Source organism: Moschus berezovskii, chromosome 22 (genome assembly GCF_049115385.1).
Source record: "Moschus berezovskii isolate FMDL1 chromosome 22, NW_MosBer_1.0, whole genome shotgun sequence".
In the NCBI taxonomy this organism is placed as follows: domain Eukaryota; kingdom Metazoa; phylum Chordata; class Mammalia; order Artiodactyla; family Moschidae; genus Moschus; species Moschus berezovskii.
In genome coordinates this window covers 27,909,118-27,926,839 of record NC_142481.1, presented here as the reverse complement: position 1 = coordinate 27,926,839, position 17,722 = coordinate 27,909,118, and the positions used below count along the sequence as shown (strand labels likewise).

General features: G+C 55.4%; 2 protein-coding genes and 1 non-coding gene across 4 annotated transcripts; all 3 read left to right on the top strand.

Moving 5' to 3' along the window:
- The first annotated feature begins 158 nt into the window (after positions 1-158).
- On the top strand, positions 159-11,218 carry EDC4 (enhancer of mRNA decapping 4). Its single transcript, XM_055412497.2, has 29 exons — positions 159-436; positions 2,706-2,862; positions 3,249-3,360; positions 3,662-3,761; positions 4,019-4,208; positions 4,314-4,461; positions 4,551-4,655; positions 4,977-5,086; positions 5,163-5,246; positions 5,339-5,434; positions 5,531-5,633; positions 5,742-5,922; positions 6,016-6,088; positions 6,187-6,278; positions 6,354-6,541; positions 6,629-6,735; positions 6,823-6,973; positions 7,295-7,728; positions 7,822-7,926; positions 8,010-8,162; positions 8,247-8,283; positions 8,421-8,598; positions 8,712-8,867; positions 8,971-9,086; positions 9,167-9,332; positions 9,419-9,605; positions 9,697-9,916; positions 10,288-10,451; positions 10,690-11,218. Exons 1-29 carry the CDS (start codon positions 352-354, stop codon positions 10,880-10,882), a joined length of 4,191 nt encoding a protein of 1,396 aa, XP_055268472.1. The 5' UTR covers positions 159-351; the 3' UTR covers positions 10,883-11,218.
- Positions 11,219-11,298: 80 nt separating this feature from the next.
- NRN1L (neuritin 1 like) lies at positions 11,299-14,087 on the top strand. 2 transcript variants are annotated; one of them, XM_055412498.2, is made up of 4 exons: positions 11,299-11,418; positions 11,542-11,712; positions 12,410-12,542; positions 12,655-14,086. In XM_055412498.2, exons 2-4 carry the CDS (start codon positions 11,616-11,618, stop codon positions 12,938-12,940), a joined length of 516 nt encoding a protein of 171 aa, XP_055268473.2. In that variant the 5' UTR covers positions 11,299-11,418; positions 11,542-11,615; the 3' UTR covers positions 12,941-14,086. The 2 variants fall into 2 exon arrangements, with proteins under 2 accessions (XP_055268473.2, XP_055268474.2); XM_055412499.2 differs by lacking the exon at positions 11,299-11,418 and having other exon boundaries at positions 11,481-11,712; positions 12,431-12,542; positions 12,655-14,087.
- A 2,747-nt stretch (positions 14,088-16,834) lies between these two features.
- TRNAS-AGA (transfer RNA serine (anticodon AGA)) lies at positions 16,835-16,916 on the top strand. Its single transcript has one exon. It is a non-coding gene; the product is annotated as a tRNA-Ser (tRNA).
- The last annotated feature ends 806 nt before the right edge of the window (positions 16,917-17,722 follow it).

Below are 17,722 nucleotides of genomic sequence, written 5' to 3'. Positions count from 1 at the left end.
CAGAAGGTGGACATTTGCTCTGCCTCAGCCCCAAGGAACTCCCCCGACCCTACTAGCGCAGGGGCGGGCTTCTGGAGGGGATAAAGCGTCCTCCTCACGAGCCCGGAACCTTTCTTTTCCGCCCAGCTCAGGTTCCGGGAGCCGAAGCTTGGCGGGCCGGAAGTGGAGGCGGTTGGTGGGGTTGGCTGGGCTCAGGGACGCAGCGCGGGCGGCGGTTTGTGAGCTTCGGGTGGATAGAGTATAGTGACCGGCGTCCCACTGTTTGGCCCTGGCGGGGTTGTGCCCGGCTGGACGGTGCACGGCGGCAGTGAAACGAACGCGGCGCGGACCCAGGCGCCTGCGGCTGGGCCCATGGCCTCCTCTTGCGCGAGCATCGACATCGAGGACGCCACGCAGCACCTGCGGGACATCCTCAAGCTGGACCGGCCGGCGGGAGGTGAGCCGGAACAGGGGGGTGGGCCCCCATGAACGGGCAGAAGGGCGGCGCGGGCCTTGCCTGCCTTCATGGCCCTGGGGTCCCTGAGGACCGGCTCCCCATCCTTCCATCTGGTGAGGGCAGACGAGGGTTGGAGGGACGTGCTTACCCAAGTGCGCAGACCCCAGGATGCGATCCTTCCCCATCCTGGAGCCGTGCCGCTCGGCCCTGTCCTTCAGCATCTCGGCTGAAGGTGAGGTCTCCTCTGAATCCGCAAAGCCCACCAGATGTCCTGGCAGCAACGTCTCTAGTGTTCCTGGGACTGGCCCGGATTCCCTACCCTTTACCATAGTTCAGAGGCCTAATCTGGGCTTTGTACACCGAGTTCTAGGTCTAGAACTAGGCGCTATGCTGAGCAGCACAGCAACTTGCCCTTTCTTCTGGAATGCAGACTCTAGGCCTGCGATTTTAAGACTGATTTTCTGGAGGAAGATGACCAACCAGTTCCCGTGTGATCTCTGGGATTAAGTTAAATCACAGATTGCACAGTGCTGATTGGATCAGGCTTCAAATATTTGCAAGCGGTAGTTAATTTCCATTCATTTCAAATTTACCTGGGTTTGCAGTGGTACCTCCAGAGCTCCTCCTGCCCTCAGTGAGCTCCTAGGCCATAGAGTTAGTGAGGTGTAATATAATGTTCTCATTGAGAGAAGTGTTTTGGTTCTATGAGAAGGATGGGGTGGGTGGGGTAGGGGCTGGTCAATGCCTGAGAACAGCTGAGAGAAGAGCAGTATTTAGCCCAGGTCTTGTAATACGGAGAGGGACTGGGGTGTCAGGAAAGACCTTCTACAGAGAGGAAATCGCGTGTGTGAAAGTACCAACGTTTCATGGCAGGTTCAGAGACCTGTGAAAAGTTGTGGTCGAGAGACTGGCTGGTGATGGCGGTGTGGATGTGCAGCAGCCAGAGCTGAGGACTGTGTTTCCTCAGACCCTGTTGTTAAACCTGCTGGAAAGCCCAAACTGGCTCCTTTTGGACACAGGCACAGGTCCTCACTGCTGGGTTCACCTAATCTCTAATCTCTGAGAAAATCCACCTGCTGCCTGAAACCATCAAACCCTTTTCCCCAGGCCTAGAGTGTGTGCTCCCTTGACTCTTGGACTTGGGGTGGCCCTCTCATGTTTATTAACTGCCACAAAGGTTTGATGGAGCCTGGCATGGGTAACATGTAGCTTGTTTGTCCTCATACTAGCCTCCCTGGAAGGGAGAGTGGTCACCTTACATCTGAGCATCACTCACTCTGATGCAAGTGAGGTGGCCTGTAGTTTTTTCTCTTAGATTGATACTTGATTCCCCTGTTTGCCAAGTAGTACTTGCTTGTCTCTTCTTACTGGAGGACAGTGTGAGACTCCAGGATGTTTTGGGACTAGAAACTTGCCAGATTCCTGAATATGAAGCCCTAGTCTCCTTGCCACCTGGAGTTTTGGAGTAGTGTTTGAGCCTATGAGACTGCTTGAAATACAGCTAATGGTAAAGCCAATGGTAAACAACTGAAATGCTATCTGTCCTACTTATACACCCTACCCCATAATTTCTCTCCTCTTTGACCAGCTCCTTCGCGTCCATAGTGGTTTCTTCTGAGCCCATGTCTGCGTGATGCAGTCTCCTTCCTTTTTTCCACATCTTAATCATGTCTTTTCATGCCTTAGGAGCCCATCCTCTCTTCCCCCGTGCCCCAGTACTTTGGTCCAGGTCCTGATATCTCTCACCTGGATTCTCAACTATCCTACATGTCACTTTAGAACAGTCAGTCATTTGGCCATAGCAGATCATATCACCTTCCCATTCAAAACTCTTTTTTGGCTCTTATTACCACAGGGAAAATCAAGGCACCCCAGCCTCATTGCTGAGACCTCTGCAGCCTTTTTTTCCCTCCATCCTTCCCATGTTTGTGTTCCAACCACACTACTACTGTAAAGTCTGTCCTAACTATTCCTCTGCCCTTCTTCAAGTGCACAGAGTCCTCCTTTACTGACCCAGGCCTGAATATTAACTGGCCGCAGAGGGTTCTTGATGACTTAAACACACCCTTCCCCCAGGTAGAAGAGCCTCATGCTCATCCTTGGTCCTAGCATACATTGGGTTCACCGTCAGTGCTTATAGAATGAATTGAACAAAGGGCCCTCCTCCCCACTGACGTGCCTTGTTGAGTGTTCCTAGAGCACCTCATGATTCTTGAATGGAACCCTGCAGAAGGAACAGACTCGTCAGAGTGGCCCTTTCTGCCCCTAGGCTCCAGTGCAGAGAACCAGCGACCATCTAATGCCTACAATGGAGATCTCAATGGGCTCCTGGTCCCAGACCCCCTCTGCTCAGGTGACAGTGCTTCAACAAACAAGCCTGGTCTCCGAGCCATGCCACCTATTAACCTGCAGGAAAAGCAGGTCATGTGAGTGTCTGGGAGATGGTAGTGGTGGTGATGGGGTCTTTGAGGCATTTACTAACTAAAGGCATAAGGTGGGGGAAGAGGGTCTGGCAGTCTCTGCTGCTTCCCCGCAAGATGACCTGGGGTAGAATGCTTCACTTGGATGAGGGCCATGGACAAGGGCTTGGCCTCAATCTGAAATTTGGGCTCCTGGTTTAGCATGGAAGTCAGACCATTTCCAAGGAGGGAAGTGAGCAAGAGAAGCTATGGATTTGGGGACCAGTGAATCAGGCAGAGCAGGGCATCTGGGGCTTGACACTTTCACCAGCGTGGCTGCATCCTCGCCCCTCAACCCTGCCCATCGAAACTTCTGGTGAACAAGAGTCATGCTTGTGCACCCCTCCCTCCAGCTGCCTCTTAGGAGACGACAGTTCCACTGGCATTGGAATTTTGGCCAAGGAGGTGGAGATTGTGGCCAGCAGTGACTCTAGCATCTCGAGCAAGGCACGGGGGAGCAACAAGGTGGGCACCAAGATGTTGTGGCATGCATAATGGCTGGGACACAGTTAGGCTGTCCCTTCCCTATTCCATCCTGCCAGTTCCTATGGGGACTATCCTAACAGACAGATAGTGTACCCCAGTCTCAGGAAGCCAGTGTTCGCTGCCAAGTCTTTGTGGGAATCTGACCCCAAGAGTTGTGACTGGGTGGCTGGGCTTGCACATACGGCCTCTTCTGTCCCCAGGCATGCTGGGGGCTACTTCAGCTCCAGGAAAGCCGCCCCAGCCCTTGACTTCTGTGACCTTCCTCACTCTTGGTTCTCAGGTGAAAATTCAGCCTGTCGCCAAGTATGACTGGGAGCAGAAATACTACTATGGCAACTTGATTGCTGTGTCCAACTCTTTCTTGGCCTATGCTATTCGGGGTGAGTAGGAGCAGTACAGAGGAGGAAGGTGTTCTGCTTGAAGCCCCAGAGGGGAAGTTCTGCGGTCATCAGGTCACTCAGCCCCCTCAGACTGTAGAGGTATGACGGCAGGCTCGTCTGCGATGCCCCCAGCTCTGCCCAGCCCTCTGGACTGAGCCTCAGACTGGTAATGGCAGAGAGGCAGGCAAGAGCAGGGCCTCTCTGTTGCCACCTGGTCCTGAGTACTTATTCACGGCCTACCACTCTCCTGATTCCAGCTGCCAACAACGGCTCAGCAATGGTGCGAGTGATCAGTGTCAGCACTTCAGAGCGGACCCTGCTTAAAGGCTTCACAGGCAGCGTGGCTGATCTGGCCTTTGCACACCTCAACTCCCCACAGCTGGCCTGCCTGGATGAGGCAGGCAACCTGTTTGTATGGCGCTTGGCCCTGATTAATGGCAAAATTCAGTATCCTTTCCCAGGGTGGGACGGGGACTGGAGAGAAGTGGGTGGAGCTGGGTCTGCCAGACCCACCGCATCGTCCCTCCGACTAGCCCTTAACACCCTGCTCAGAGAGGAGATCTTGGTCCACATCCGCCAGCCAGAGGGCACTCCACTGAACCACTTCCGCAGGATCATCTGGTGCCCCTTCATCCCCGAAGAGAGTGAGGACTGCTGTGAGGAGGCCAGCCCAACGGTGGCCCTGTTGCATGAGGACCGGGTGAGGGGGCTGGGCCTGTGGGGAGAGGAAGGGGCTGAGTGGCAGTGGGGTAGTCAAGAGCTGAGCGCTCACCTCCCGGTACCCGCCAGGCTGAGGTGTGGGACCTGGACATGCTCCGCACCAACCACAGCACATGGCCCGTGGATGTCAGCCAGATCAAGCAGGGCTTCATCGTGGTAAAAGGCCACAGCACAGTAAGCCTGCAGCCAGCTGCCTTTCCTGCCCTCTCGCCCCACCCTGCTGTGTCCCTCATCTATTCCCTGGACCCACAGCTGCACAGACAGCTTTTTAGCACTCTGCCCATGGGACCACTGCACACAGAGTGACCCCTCTCCTGTTGTGCTCACACCTGACCTGGCTAGATCTGGGCTTCTCCACAGGGCTCCATTCCGTCAGTCTTTCATACACATGCGGATCCACTGTGGGTCAGCCTAGCTTACTTCCATCCTTACCTGAGAAGGACTTGCTCCCACCTCTAGTTGGTGGCAAAGCAAGGCTTTTTGGGTTCTTCTCAGTGCTTGAGTGAAGGGGCCCTCTCACCTGATGGGACTGTCCTGGCTACCGCAAGTCATGATGGCTTCGTCAAGTTCTGGCAGATCTACATTGAGGGACAGGATGAGCCACGGTAAGGCAGAGCCTGAGGGACTGGGCTCCCCCAGTAGGGGATCAGATTACCCACTCGGGCCCCTCATTTACCACAGGTGTTTACATGAGTGGAAGCCTCATGATGGGCGGCCCCTCTCCTGCCTCCTGTTCTGTGACAACCACAAGAAACAGGATCCTGAGTGAGTGAGTGGGCAGGCCGGAGGGTGGTGGGCTGGACCTTGGGCTACCATGAAGGGCCCCGCCAGCCACTCAGTGCCTTGCTGCTTTGCAGGGTCCCTTTCTGGAGATTCCTCATTACTGGTGCTGACCAGAATCGGGAGCTGAAGATGTGGTGCACAGTGTCCTGGACCTGCCTGCAGACCATTCGGTAAGCAGGGGCTGTGGGGCTGGGCAGGGGCAGGCTTGGTGATATGGGTTCTTTCCATCCTAAGTCTCATTTATCCTGCCTCATCCCCCCATCCAGCTTCTCCCCAGATATCTTCAGCCCAGTGAGTGTGCCCCCCAGCCTCAAGGTTTGCCTGGACCTCTCAGCGGAATACCTGATCCTCAGTGATGTACAGCGGAAGGTGGGCTGCAGCGGGGACAGAGTGGGCAACATCGGGTGACAAAAATGTGTATGGCTCATCTGGGGCCTTTCGCCCCTGAACTCAGCTGTGACCTTGCTGCCCATGCAGGTCCTATACGTGATGGAACTGCTGCAGAACCAGGAGGAGGGTCGGGCCTGCTTCAGCTCCATCTCTGAGTTCCTTCTCACCCACCCTGTACTGAGCTTCGGTATCCAGGTTGTGAGTCGCTGCCGGCTGCGGCACACAGAGGTGCTGCCTGCCGAGGAGGAGAATGACAGCCTTGGGGCCGGTGAGCTGCTCAGGGTCGGAGATCTGTGTTGGGAGGCAGGGGAGTGCTGAGGTACAAAGTGTCAGGGGCTAGTCATCCACATCTTCCTTGCAGACGGGACCCACGGAGCAGGTGCCACGGAGTCTGCAGCCGGTGTGCTCATCAAGCTCTTCTGTGTGCACACTAAGTAAGTGTGTTGGGGAGGGGGGCCGCCTGTGCCTGGTCAGTGCCCCGCCCTTCTGTGCTGCCTCTGACTGTCATTTTCTCCCTCTGCTCATCCTGCAGGGCATTGCAGGACGTCCAGATCCGCTTTCAGCCACAGCTGAACCCTGACATTGTGGCCCCGCTCCCCTCGCACCCTGCCCATGAAGACTTTGGTGAGTTAGGGGTGAGAGGGACGTGGGTTTTGACCGGGGTATGAGATCTGACTCAAGTGGCAGCCTTCCCTACAGCATTTGGAGAGTCTCGGCCCGAGCTGGGCTCAGAGGGCCTGGGATCGGCCACTCACGGCTCCCAGCCTGACCTCCGACGTATCGTGGAGTTGCCTGCACCAGCCGACTTCCTCAGTCTGAGCAGTGAGACCAAGCCCAAGCTGATGACACCTGATGCCTTCATGACACCTAGCGCCTCCCTGCAGCAGGTGTGCTTGGGAGGAGTGGGCCTCGGGGAAGGTGGTACCTGGGGATGCCCTTCACGGCCACAGCCCTCATTCTCTGTGTTTCTCCAGATCGCTGCATCTCCCAGTAGCAGCAGCAGTAGCAGCAGCAGCAGCTCCTCTCTCACAGCCGTGTCTGCCATGAGCAGTACTTCGGCCGTGGACCCCTCATTGCCCAGGTGAAGTGAGGGGCAGAGTGAGGGGCAGGGGCTGGTGCCAGGTGACACCAGGCTCTGTCTACTTACATCTCATCCTCCTGCCACCAGGCCACCTGAGGAGCTGACCTTGAGTCCCAAGCTACAGCTGGATGGCGGTCTGACCATGAGCAGCAGCAGCCTGCAGGCAAGCCCACGTGGGCTCCTGCCTGGCCTGCTCCCAGGTCCGGCTGACAAACTGACTCCCAAAGGGCCTGGTCAGGTGCGTGTGTGGGTGTGTGAAGTGCAGGGTGGCAGGTGTATGAGGGTGGGGAGGTTGGTGGCGATCTCCCAGTTTCCTGTGTGCTGATCCTGCTCTGCCTCAGATAGCCCATGTTTCCCCTGAGGGTGTCTTAGCACCCCGTGTCCCTGGAGAGCAGCCCCTCAGCCTCTCTTCCGCCCGCCTCTCCTGACTGTGACCATTTATGACTTGCGTCCCCATCCCCCGTGCCCCATCTCTCATCACTGCACACACCAGTGCATCATCTCCATACTTGTTTCAGCCCTGTCTCCCACCATTTAAGTCTTATCTTGGCCCCCTCAGGTGCCTACTGCTGCCTCTGCACTCGCCCTGGAGCTGCAGGAAGTGGAACCCCTGGGGCTGCCTCAGGCTTCCCCCAGCCGCACCCGCTCCCCTGATGTTATCTCCTCAGCCTCCACTGCCCTGTCCCAGGACATCCCTGAGATCGCATCTGAGGCACTGTCCCGTGGCTTTGGCGCTTCCGCTCCTGAGGGCCTGGAGCCAGACAGCATGGCCTCAGCGGCCTCGGCACTCCACCTGTTGTCCCCACGGCCCCGGCCAGGGTCTGAGCTCAGCCCCCAGCTTAGCTTGGATGCAGGCCCTGGGGATGGGGATCGGCATAGTACCCCTTCCCTCCTGGAGGCAGCCTTGACCCAGGAGGCCACGGCCCCTGACAGTCAGGTCTGGCCTACAGCCCCAGACATCACTCGTGAGACCTGCAGCAGCCTGGCAGAGAGGTGAGGAGCTTGGAGGGTAGGTGGGGGGAGTGTGCCAGTGGTAGGGGCTTCAGGTAGAGTCATCCACCATTGACTTGGCCTGGCCCTTCCCAGCCCCCGGAATGGCCTCCAGGAAAAGCACAAGAGCCTGGCCTTCCACCGACCACCTTATCACCTGCTGCAGCAACATGACAGCCAGGACGCCAGTGCTGAGCAAAGGTAGGCATCACCCTGCACCATTCCTCTCCCAGGAGGTCCAGCCAGTGGACAAGTGCCTATCTCTCTCCTTCCTCTTCCCCCAGTGACCATGATGACGAGGTGGCCAGCCTCGCCTCTGCCGCAGGGAACTTTGGCACCAAAGTGCCCACTCCACGTCTTCCAGCCAAGGACTGGAAGACCAAGGGATCCCCTCGGGCCTCACCCAAGCTCAAGAGAAAGGGCAAAAAGGATGACGGGTAGGAGGGGTCCTGGGGCCAGGGAGGGGGTGGTCTTCAGGGTGCCTGCGTGACGTGGCCTGAGGTGCTTCTCACCTATGGCAGGGATTCATCCTTGGGATCCCGGCTCACAGAGCACCAGGTGAGTGAGCAGAGAGAGTCCCTTTCTGCTTCTGGGACTCCTGCCTTTGGGGGTGGGGGAGGTGACCAGACCTTCCCCTGGTCTGATGTGGGGGAAGAGCAGGGCAGGCATCAGGTGACTTTTGGTATTACTGGCAGGTGGCAGAAACTCCTGAGGACTGGCCAGCACTGATCTGGCAGCAGCAGAGAGAGCTGGCACAGCTGCGGCACAGCCAAGAAGAGCTGCTGCAGCGCCTGTGCGCCCAGCTTGAAGGCCTACAGAGCACCGTCACAGGCCATGTGGAGAGAGCCCTGGAGTCAAGGCACGAGCAGGAGCGTATCCTTAGGGACAAGGGCGCAGCCGGGCAGGGGGACAGGGAGGCAGCCATGTTCTCAGCCCAAGATGGGATGCGGGATCTCCTCCGGGTCTGTTCCTTAGTGACAGCACAGAGCGGCGACTAGAGCGGGCCCTGGCCGAGGGGCAGCAGCGGGGTGGGCAACTGCAGGAGCAGTTGACACAGCAGCTATCCCAGGCGTTGTCTTCAGCGGTGGCAGGGCGGCTGGAGCGCAGCATACGAGACGAGATCAAGAAGACAGTTCCTCCATGTGAGTTTCACATGGAGACTTCTGGGCGGGCCAGATTCGAAGGGCCCTCTCCCTGTCAAACTTCGTCTCATGGCTCGGCCCCTCCCTCCTTCCCCTGTCCCAGGTGTCTCCCGGAGTCTGGAGCCCGTGGCTGGCCAGCTCAGCAACTTGGTGGCCACCAAACTCACAGCTGTGGAGAGTAGCATGAAAGAGAACATCTCTAAACTGCTCAAGTCCAAGGTGCTTTAGGGCCAAGATGAGGGAAGTGGGTGGTGGACATGAGCTCAAGACTTTCAACTCAGCCCCTCCTCCACCCTTAGAACTTGACAGATGCCATTGCCCGAGCCGCTGCAGACACGTTACAGGGGCCAATGCAGGCCGCCTACCGGGAAGCCTTCCAGAGCGTGGTCCTGCCCGCCTTCGAGAAGAGCTGCCAGGCCATGTTCCAGCAGATCAATGACAGCTTCCGACTGGGCACACAGGAGTGTGAGTGGGGTCTTCTGCCTCAGGGAGGGAGAGGCCATCCTCTTCTCCCCATTGTCCCTCTCACGGCCCCCATGGTCACTTTTCAGACTTGCAGCAGTTGGAGAGCCACATGAAGAGCCGCAAGGCACGAGAGCAGGAGGCACGGGAGCCTGTGCTGGCCCAGCTGCGGGGCCTGGTCAGCACCCTGCAGGGGGCCACGGAGCAGATGGCGGCCACCGTGTCTGGCAGTGTTCGTGCTGAGGTGCAGCACCAGCTGCACGTGGCCGTGGGCAGGTGGGTGGCCTGGGCACGGAGCTAGATGGTGGGTGTGGAAAGGGCCAGACCCAACCACATATTGACCTCATCTCCCTCACTTGCCTCACAGCCTGCAGGAGGCGATTCTAGCACAGGTACAGCGCATCGTGAAGGGCGAGGTGAGTGTGGCTCTCAAGGAGCAGCAGGCCGCTGTCACCTCTAGCATCATGCAGGCCATGCGCTCAGCTGCCGGCACACCTGTCCCTGCTGCCCACCTCGACTGCCAAGCCCAGCAAGCCCATATCCTGCAGCTGCTGCAGCAGGGCCACCTCAATCAGGCCTTCCAGCAGGTAAGCCAGGCACTGGACCCAGGTAGAGGCCAGTGTCTCCTGACAAGACCCACGCTCCCCATCAGACTTCGGGTGTTCTGGCAGCAGACTTTTCTTGGATCTCTTTGCCTCCAGGCCATTTTTCTTGCTTTTCCCTCTCCCTAGACCTTGGATCCCTTTCTTTCTACCTCAGTTCACCTTGCTTCGTCACTACCCTTCTCAGAAATCTTTCCTCATCCCCTAGAGTAACAGCAGCCCTTCAGTGCTCTCTCTGGGCCCCTGAGCAACTCCCTCAGGATGCCCTACTCTGCAGTCATCTTCTCCCATGCCACATGGCCAGACAAGCAGGCATTCCATCTTGACATCAGCTATAAACTTTGTTCTCTACTCAGGCCCTGACAGCTGCCGACCTGAACCTGGTGCTATACGTGTGTGAAACAGTGGACCCAGGCCAGGTTTTTGGGCAGCCTCCTTGCCCCCTCTCCCAGCCTGTACTCCTTTCTCTCATCCAGCAACTGGCCTCTGATCTTGGCACTCGAACTGACCTCAAGCTCAGGTGAGTGGGAATAGTCAGGGGCTAGAGCTGGGGTGAAGGTGGGTGAGTACTTCAAAGCAGAGACTCCCACTCCTACCTGACTCCCCTCCCTAGTGTTCTCCACCAGTCCCTCTGCCCCCACCCATCTCAGGCTTTTGACACCTCCATTGTCAGCAGCCCCTCGGGGCCTCATTGCCACCAGGGGGCGTTCTCTTCTGCTGGAGGCCACCTATAGCCAGTCTTTTTCCTCCATCCCCAGCTACCTGGAAGAGGCTGTAATGCACCTGGACCACAGTGACCCCATCACTCGGGACCACATGGGCTCTGTCATGGCTCAGGTGCGCCAGAAGCTCTTCCAGTTCCTGCAGGCAGAGCCACACAACTCACTTGGCAAAGCAGCCCGGCGTCTCAGCCTCATGCTGCACGGCCTTATGACCCCCAGCCTTCCTTAGCTAAGCCTGCTTTGTCCAGGGTGAGGTGGCACTGAAGGCCAACAGACAGGCTGAGGCCAAAGTAAGGTCATGCCTGCCCGTTACCTGCTCAGGCTCCCACCTTTGGAGAGTTTTACGGGGATAGCACTGGCTGTGGTCTGCAGGGTGTGGTAGCCAGCAGGTGTAGGCTGGGCCCAGGGTGGGTATTGTGCCTTCTTGGGTTCTGCCATGCCTGGAGCATAACCCCCGAGATTATGACACCACTTAAGTTGAATTTTCCATGTTCCTTTTTACCTCCGATTTGGGTCTTTTTGTTTTTGAAAAAACATTGAGAAATTCAAGTAAATGCTTTTGGAATAAAATGGAGTATGTGTGTGCTTTTCATGTGTCTTTGGTATGACTTTGATAACTGCCCTGTCTTAACCTGCCCCCTCTCTTCTCCCTATGTGGAGCTCTGTCTAGGCCAGCCCATCCCAAGGGGCCTGGACACCACTCTCATCTGCCCAGCTACTCTCCCAGATCTCTCCTCTCCATCTCCGAGGCAAGGGCCCCCCCAGGTCAGCTCAGCACCCCGCTATGCTCCTGGGTTCTCCTCTATGGAGTCCCTCCCTCCTCTTTTGCCTGTTGGAACTGGGGTGGGGCTTCTGGGTGGCTGAGCCCCGCCCCCCATCCAATCACAGTGCCTCCTCCCGGAGGCTGGGACGAAGGGCTGCCCTCCAAGCTGCTAGCCCTGTTAGTAGGCTCCCAGCTGGGGATGATGCGCTGCTGCTGCTGCTGCTGCTGCTGCTGTCACCACCGGCAACCGCCCTGTGCACTGGGGCTGTTGCTGTTGCTGTTGCTGCCGCCCCTCGGTGAGTGCCCAGACCCAGACCGTCCACACACCCTCTCCACAGGCTGGGTGTAGGTTGTGTGGGAGCTGAGGCACAGCCTTCCTGAGTGCCGAGAGCCAGGGTGGAGAGGTGAAAGGGCTCCAGGGAGGGAAGAATGTGACCCAGTGACTAAAAGATATAAAGTGAGAGGTGTGAACTGAACCCTAGTTTCAGAGGGAAGAACCCCCAAATTCCACAGTCTGATTAAGCAGAGGCTTGACCTCTTGCAGGACTCCCAGGCCAACCCCGGGATCTCTGAGGTCCTCTCCTAGGGTCAGGCCTGGATCTCAACCCCCTCTATCCTAACCCATTGGGAAACACATGTGTTCAGGGAGGTGTCTAGGCTGCAGAGAAACTGGCCTTTGCCAGGGGCTCTGTCCCCCTTACCCACGTCCATGCTCCTTCAATTGGACCGTTCTCACCTGACCTGGGGCCCAGAACTCGGAGAAAGCCAACCCCTGGGATGAGACTTCTTCCCCCACGCCCACCTATCCTGTCTGGGTCCTCCTAGAAGCGGGTGGTGGCAGGTGGTCCCCAGGTGTGCCCCTTGGTTCCCTGTGGTGCCCCTTTCACGCTGAGTCACATCCCCAGAAAGCTCCCTGGTAAACGAGCCTCTGGGGGTTGGGGGTTGAGGGCGCACCGCCTCATCCTATCAATTAGTCCCCACCCCCACCTGCAGTCCCTGTATCTCCCCTGGCAGCAGCTGCAGCGGGCCCAGGCCGCTGTGACACCATATACCAGGGCTTTGCTGAGTGTCTCATCCGCTTGGGAGACGGCATGGGCCACGGAGGCGAACTGGAGACTGTCTGCAGGTATGAGCAGGTGCGAGGGCAACACCACCACACTTGGGATCTGAATCTTTTCCCTCCCATCCCAAAGCCCCCCCTGCCCCACCTAATTCCCCTAACCCCATACCCTTAACAGGTCTTGGAATGACTTCCACACCTGTGCCTCGCGAGTCCTTTTGAGCTGCCCGGAGGAGGCAGCCGCTGTGTGGGAGTCACTACAGCAAGAAGCTCGTCGGGCCAAACACCCAGATAACTTGCACACTCTCTGTGGCACCCCTGTGCGCCTTCAGGAGCACGGGGTGGGCCCAGAGACCAACCAGGAAACCCTGCGGGCGACAGCGCCAGCGCCCACCCCGGCCCCTATGCCCCCACTGCTGGCAGCTGCTCTGGCGCTGGCCTGCCTCCTGGGGCCCCTGGCCTAGCCAGTCCAGTTGGGTAGTGATGCCCCCGCCTCCAGCCCTGCTCTGGTGGCTGCCGTCAGCCTCCTCAGAGCACACTTGGCTTTCATTAAAGGTATTTATATTTGTACTAAGTTCTTTCCTTTCTTTCTGCTGAGGCCCGCCTGGCTGGGGTTGAGGCCTCCAGAAACTGATCCCCAAGATGACATGGGCGGGGCCGAAGGCCGCCACAGGGGACTCAGTCTTTCTCCTCACAAACACTCGTTTCCCAGGGGCAGGGCAGAGCTTTCCATTGCCAGCAAGTTCCAAGAGTTCTGTCCGGGAATGTCTCCCTCTCCGTTCTCCCAGGCTGGCACTCCTACCTTCCTGCCCCTCCTGTCCTGGCCTGTAGGGGCCTTGTGAGGTGGTGGAGCGTCCCCATCCCCACCCCCAGCCAGTCCACCCCTCTCCCAGCTTCCAGGCTCCTGACCATCTCACCTTGTGCTCCCTCTACTGAACTACCCCCTTAGCCTTCAAGACACAGTTCAGATTAAGTACCCTTTCCTCTCCTTCTCTGGGGTCATGGTTCATTTGAGGGGAGCCTGTTCCAGAAGACGGGGAACCTCTGTTGGAGTCGACGTTCAAGTCTCTGAGGTGACCGGAAGCGGCAGAAAGTGGGTCACAATGAGGGTTCTTCTGGCTTCTGCGCTGCACAAGCCTGTTCTCTGAGAAGAGGTGTGCTGCATGAGGTCAGAGAAATCCTGGAGGACTTTCTGGAAGCACAGATGAATGTGCCATGTGTGAGGAGACCCTGTTCTTCATGGTGGAGAAGAAGAGCAAGAATCAGCATGAACAGAATCCTGAGGGAAGAAGAAGGCCTCGGAGAGGGGGAGACCCTCTACCATCCCTGCTGGGACCTTCTACCAAGTTCACCCCCACACGACTCGAGTGAGCACTGCCATGGCCTCCTCACTGGCTTCTACTCTCACTCCCTCTACTTTATTCTCCACTGAAAAACTGATCCCGATATTAAACTCCTTTTCATTGTCTGCAAGGCCCTATGTAAGTCAGCTGTGTGTCTATGTAGGACAGTTCATTCAGTCTACTGAGTAACTCCCACTCTACAGTAGCACAGAGGAATGCTCTACCTGCTCAGCCCTTGGGGTAAGGGGAGGTTTCAAAGAAGGAGCGTGATAGAGAGTGACAGGTGGCAAAGATGCCAGAGTTGCAAATGGTGGAGGAGAAGTGGGGCTGAGTTTGAGAGGGCTTTACAAGAGGGGCCCAAGGAATCAGCTGGGAGGGGAGGACGGGTGGGAGTCCAGAACTTGTCAGGCCAAATTTGCACTAAAGCGCGTGCTGGGAGGTTGTTGGCCCTAGGATAGAATCAGTCCTGGTAGGACCCTTGCTTAGGCTCCAGGGTAACAGGAGCCTCCAGAGACCTCCACTCTACTTCATCCAGAGGAGCCCTCCTTCAGCAAGGCTTCCCAAACACCCTCTCATTCCGGTTAGCTAAGATGCCTCAATTAACTCACTCTGCCCTGTCTTTGCTCCTGTACTTCCTTCACCTGTACTTTTATCCCCACTTCGCTCTTCCAACCATTCCTTACCCATCTTCTCACCTAAAGGAGAAAGTTCAGGCCAAAAAAACCCAGATCCACCCCTGCTGACCACCAGTATCTTCTGGAAGGAAATGCCAGACTTTTATTCCTTTGGATCTTTATACATCTATTCTCTGTGCTCAGAATACCTTTCCTTATTTTCTCCTGGCAAACTCCTACTTCTTGTTCAGTATCCCCTCCTCCCTATCGCTGAATCCAGGCTGAATCAGAAGCCTCCTTCAGGTCCACACAGCTCCCAGGCTTTCTTCTGTCTCAGTACCGATAACACTGGCTCACTGGCTTGTTACTGTCTGGATCTAGGTCAGAATTCCCCACCGTGGATTCCCTAAGGGTCCTCTTTGTGTCTCCAGCACCCAACATGCTGCTGCTGCTAAGTCGCTTCAGTCGTGTCCGACTCTGTGCTACCCCATAGACGGCAGCCCACCAGGCTCCGCCATCCCTGGGATTCTCCAGGCAAGAGCACTGGAGTGGGTTGCCATTTCCTTCTCCAACGCATGAAAGTGAAAAGTGAAAGTGAAGTCCCCATGGACTGCAGCCTACCAGGCTCCTCTGTCCATGGGATTTTCCAGGCAAGAGTACTGGAGTGGGGTGCCATTGCCTTCTCCGAGCGCCCAACATAGGGGTGGGTATAAAGAATGCACTTGTGGGAGTGTGTGGAATGAAAAACAGAATGGCTAAAACCTGCATAGGAAATGTTACAGTCAGCAACAGCTTGGCCTAAGAATGACTTCAATATGGAGGGTATGTCTTCTTTGGGCTATTAACCTGAGCATACTATTGGGACGATGGTGCTAGGGCTCCAAACCCCAAAAATCTTCCCAGAGCCACTCAAGGTGGGTGGCCAGGAGCAGCCTCCTTCCAGGAGCAGGGGCTCTGTAGTGTTGGCCAGCCATCAAGGGGATTACCATCCTCCTGCTGTGACCTACTTTCCGTTGGTTTTTGCTCTCTAAGTCCCTGCTCCTCCCTGGAATTGAGTGACCTGGAGTGTATGCATGGAGTTGGGGGTGGGGACAGAATCTGCTCTCTGGCCAGGGGCTTAAGAGCTTTGTGTGTTTTATCCCAGAGCTAGAGGGAAGGGGTGGGCTGATGGCCAACTGGACTGGGTCCTAGAAACAGCTGCCCAGGGCAGAGGATCATGGTAATGGTGCTTCTCACATTTGTAGCTCTGCTGACATGGAATAGCTATTGTTCAGGGGGAAATCTGGGGGCTAGATATCCTGAGCCCAGTCCCCCTGGCATCAACGTACCTCTTTATCTCAGGGCTCTGGAGTTCTTCACCAGAGCCCAGCTCCTGCCCACAGCTTGCTCAATAAATATCTGTTGAATTAATTTGCTGAATTTCTGTAAAATAGAGGTGTGGATTTCTAAACCCCATCAACCTTGGAATTCTATATTATTTTCTATCCTTACAATAACTGGGGGGGGGGGGCCGGTCAGGACTTTTATCACCCTTATACAAATAAGAAACATGAGGCTAGAGCTTCCCCTGGTAGTCCAGGGGTTTGGAATCTACCTGCCAATGCAGGGGACACAGGTTCAATCCCTGGAGGTCCAGGAGGATCCCACATATCACCGGGCTACAACTACTGAGCCTGCATGCCTAAGAGCCTTTGCTCTGCAACAAGAGAAACCACCACAGTAAGAAGCCTGTACACCACAACAAAGAATAGCCTCCATTTGCTGCAACTAGAGAAAGCCCAAGTACAGCAGTTCAGACTAAATAAATAATTTTTTTAAAAAGGAAAACAAACTGACATGGGGTTTAGGGAGGGGAAGATATCTTCCGTCAGTTCATGCAACTGTGGAAATGTCAGAGCTGGGATATAATTCCGTTTGTAAGCATCACACTAGACATATGGAAGTAATTTTTAAAGCTTATTTATTTATTTTTGGCCAAGCAGCTTGCAGGGATCTTAGTTCCCCAACCAGGTATCAAACCTGTGCCCCCTGCAGTGAAAACACAGAGTCTTTACCACTGGACCACCAGGGAGATCCCTAAAAGTTTTATTTTTTTAATCTTTTATGAAGCCCTAGTACATAAAACAGACCATGATGTTTTATGGTGTTAATATATGTTCAAGTTTAAAGTATAAGATTAACTTATACAGTCAAAGACAATTCCATGTATGAAATAAGGGTTCAGTAAAAATTTTAATGCTGCTGCTGCTAAATCGCTTCAGTCATGACCGACTCTGTGCGACCCCATAGACGGCAGCCCACCAGGCTCCCTGTCCCTGGGATTCTCCAGGCAAGAACGCTGGGATATACAGACTGAAATGAGGAAGATGTATGGAGATTACAATCCCTTTAATATGTGAAAGTAGTCGTGGCCGAGTGGTTAAGGCGATGGAGTAGAAATCCATTAGGGTTTCCCCGCGCAGGTTCAAATCCTGCTGACTACGGTATCTTTCCCTTATGATGATTCCTATTGGGGTATAGCCAGTTTAGGAAGAATGCTATTGCCTTGAAAAAAGATACCAGGTTCTTTTCCAATCTTGCTCTTTATGGTTGCCCGGTGAAAAGTTCCACATTGCACCCCAACAGTAATGGTAAAAATACTATTTTAAAAGGGGGTAAAAACCCCTTTATTAAGACATCTGTTAACATTTTCTGCTCCCTACCCCCAACTAGGTTGATTGTAAAGTAGATAATTCTAATCCTATAGAATTGTTAATGGTAACAATTTTTTCTTTAATCTACTTGCTTTCCAGGATATATCAATATTTAAATTCAGTCAAAATAACGTTTAAAACAGACCAAAAAAACTGTTACTCTGTAGTTGGCCCCAAACTAATTTCACCGATTCTCAAGTTAACTACTTCCAACTCCGCTGTGATGGAGGTCAAATTCAACACATCTGAGTGCCTGAATTATTTTAACGGCAGTTTAAAAAATATATAGATTTTTAAATTACATTTAGACCGATCCTTTGGGGAGTTCCAGAGACACTTCCAGAAACCTCTTAAAATGCACTCCGTCCCCAACCTCGCACTATAAAGCGCCCTCCACGTCAACCAGGATCTTGGAACTTTTCCCCTACTACCCACGGTGCCAGCCCAAACCTAGGGTCGAGGTACCTGGAGATACAGACACACTCCCTCCGGAAAAAAAGAAAGACCCTGTACTTAAGACGTTAATTGGCAGGACAGGCTCGGAGCGCAACCAACCGCGTACCCGGCTCTCCCGAGCCCGCCTCCGCCCCGCCCCG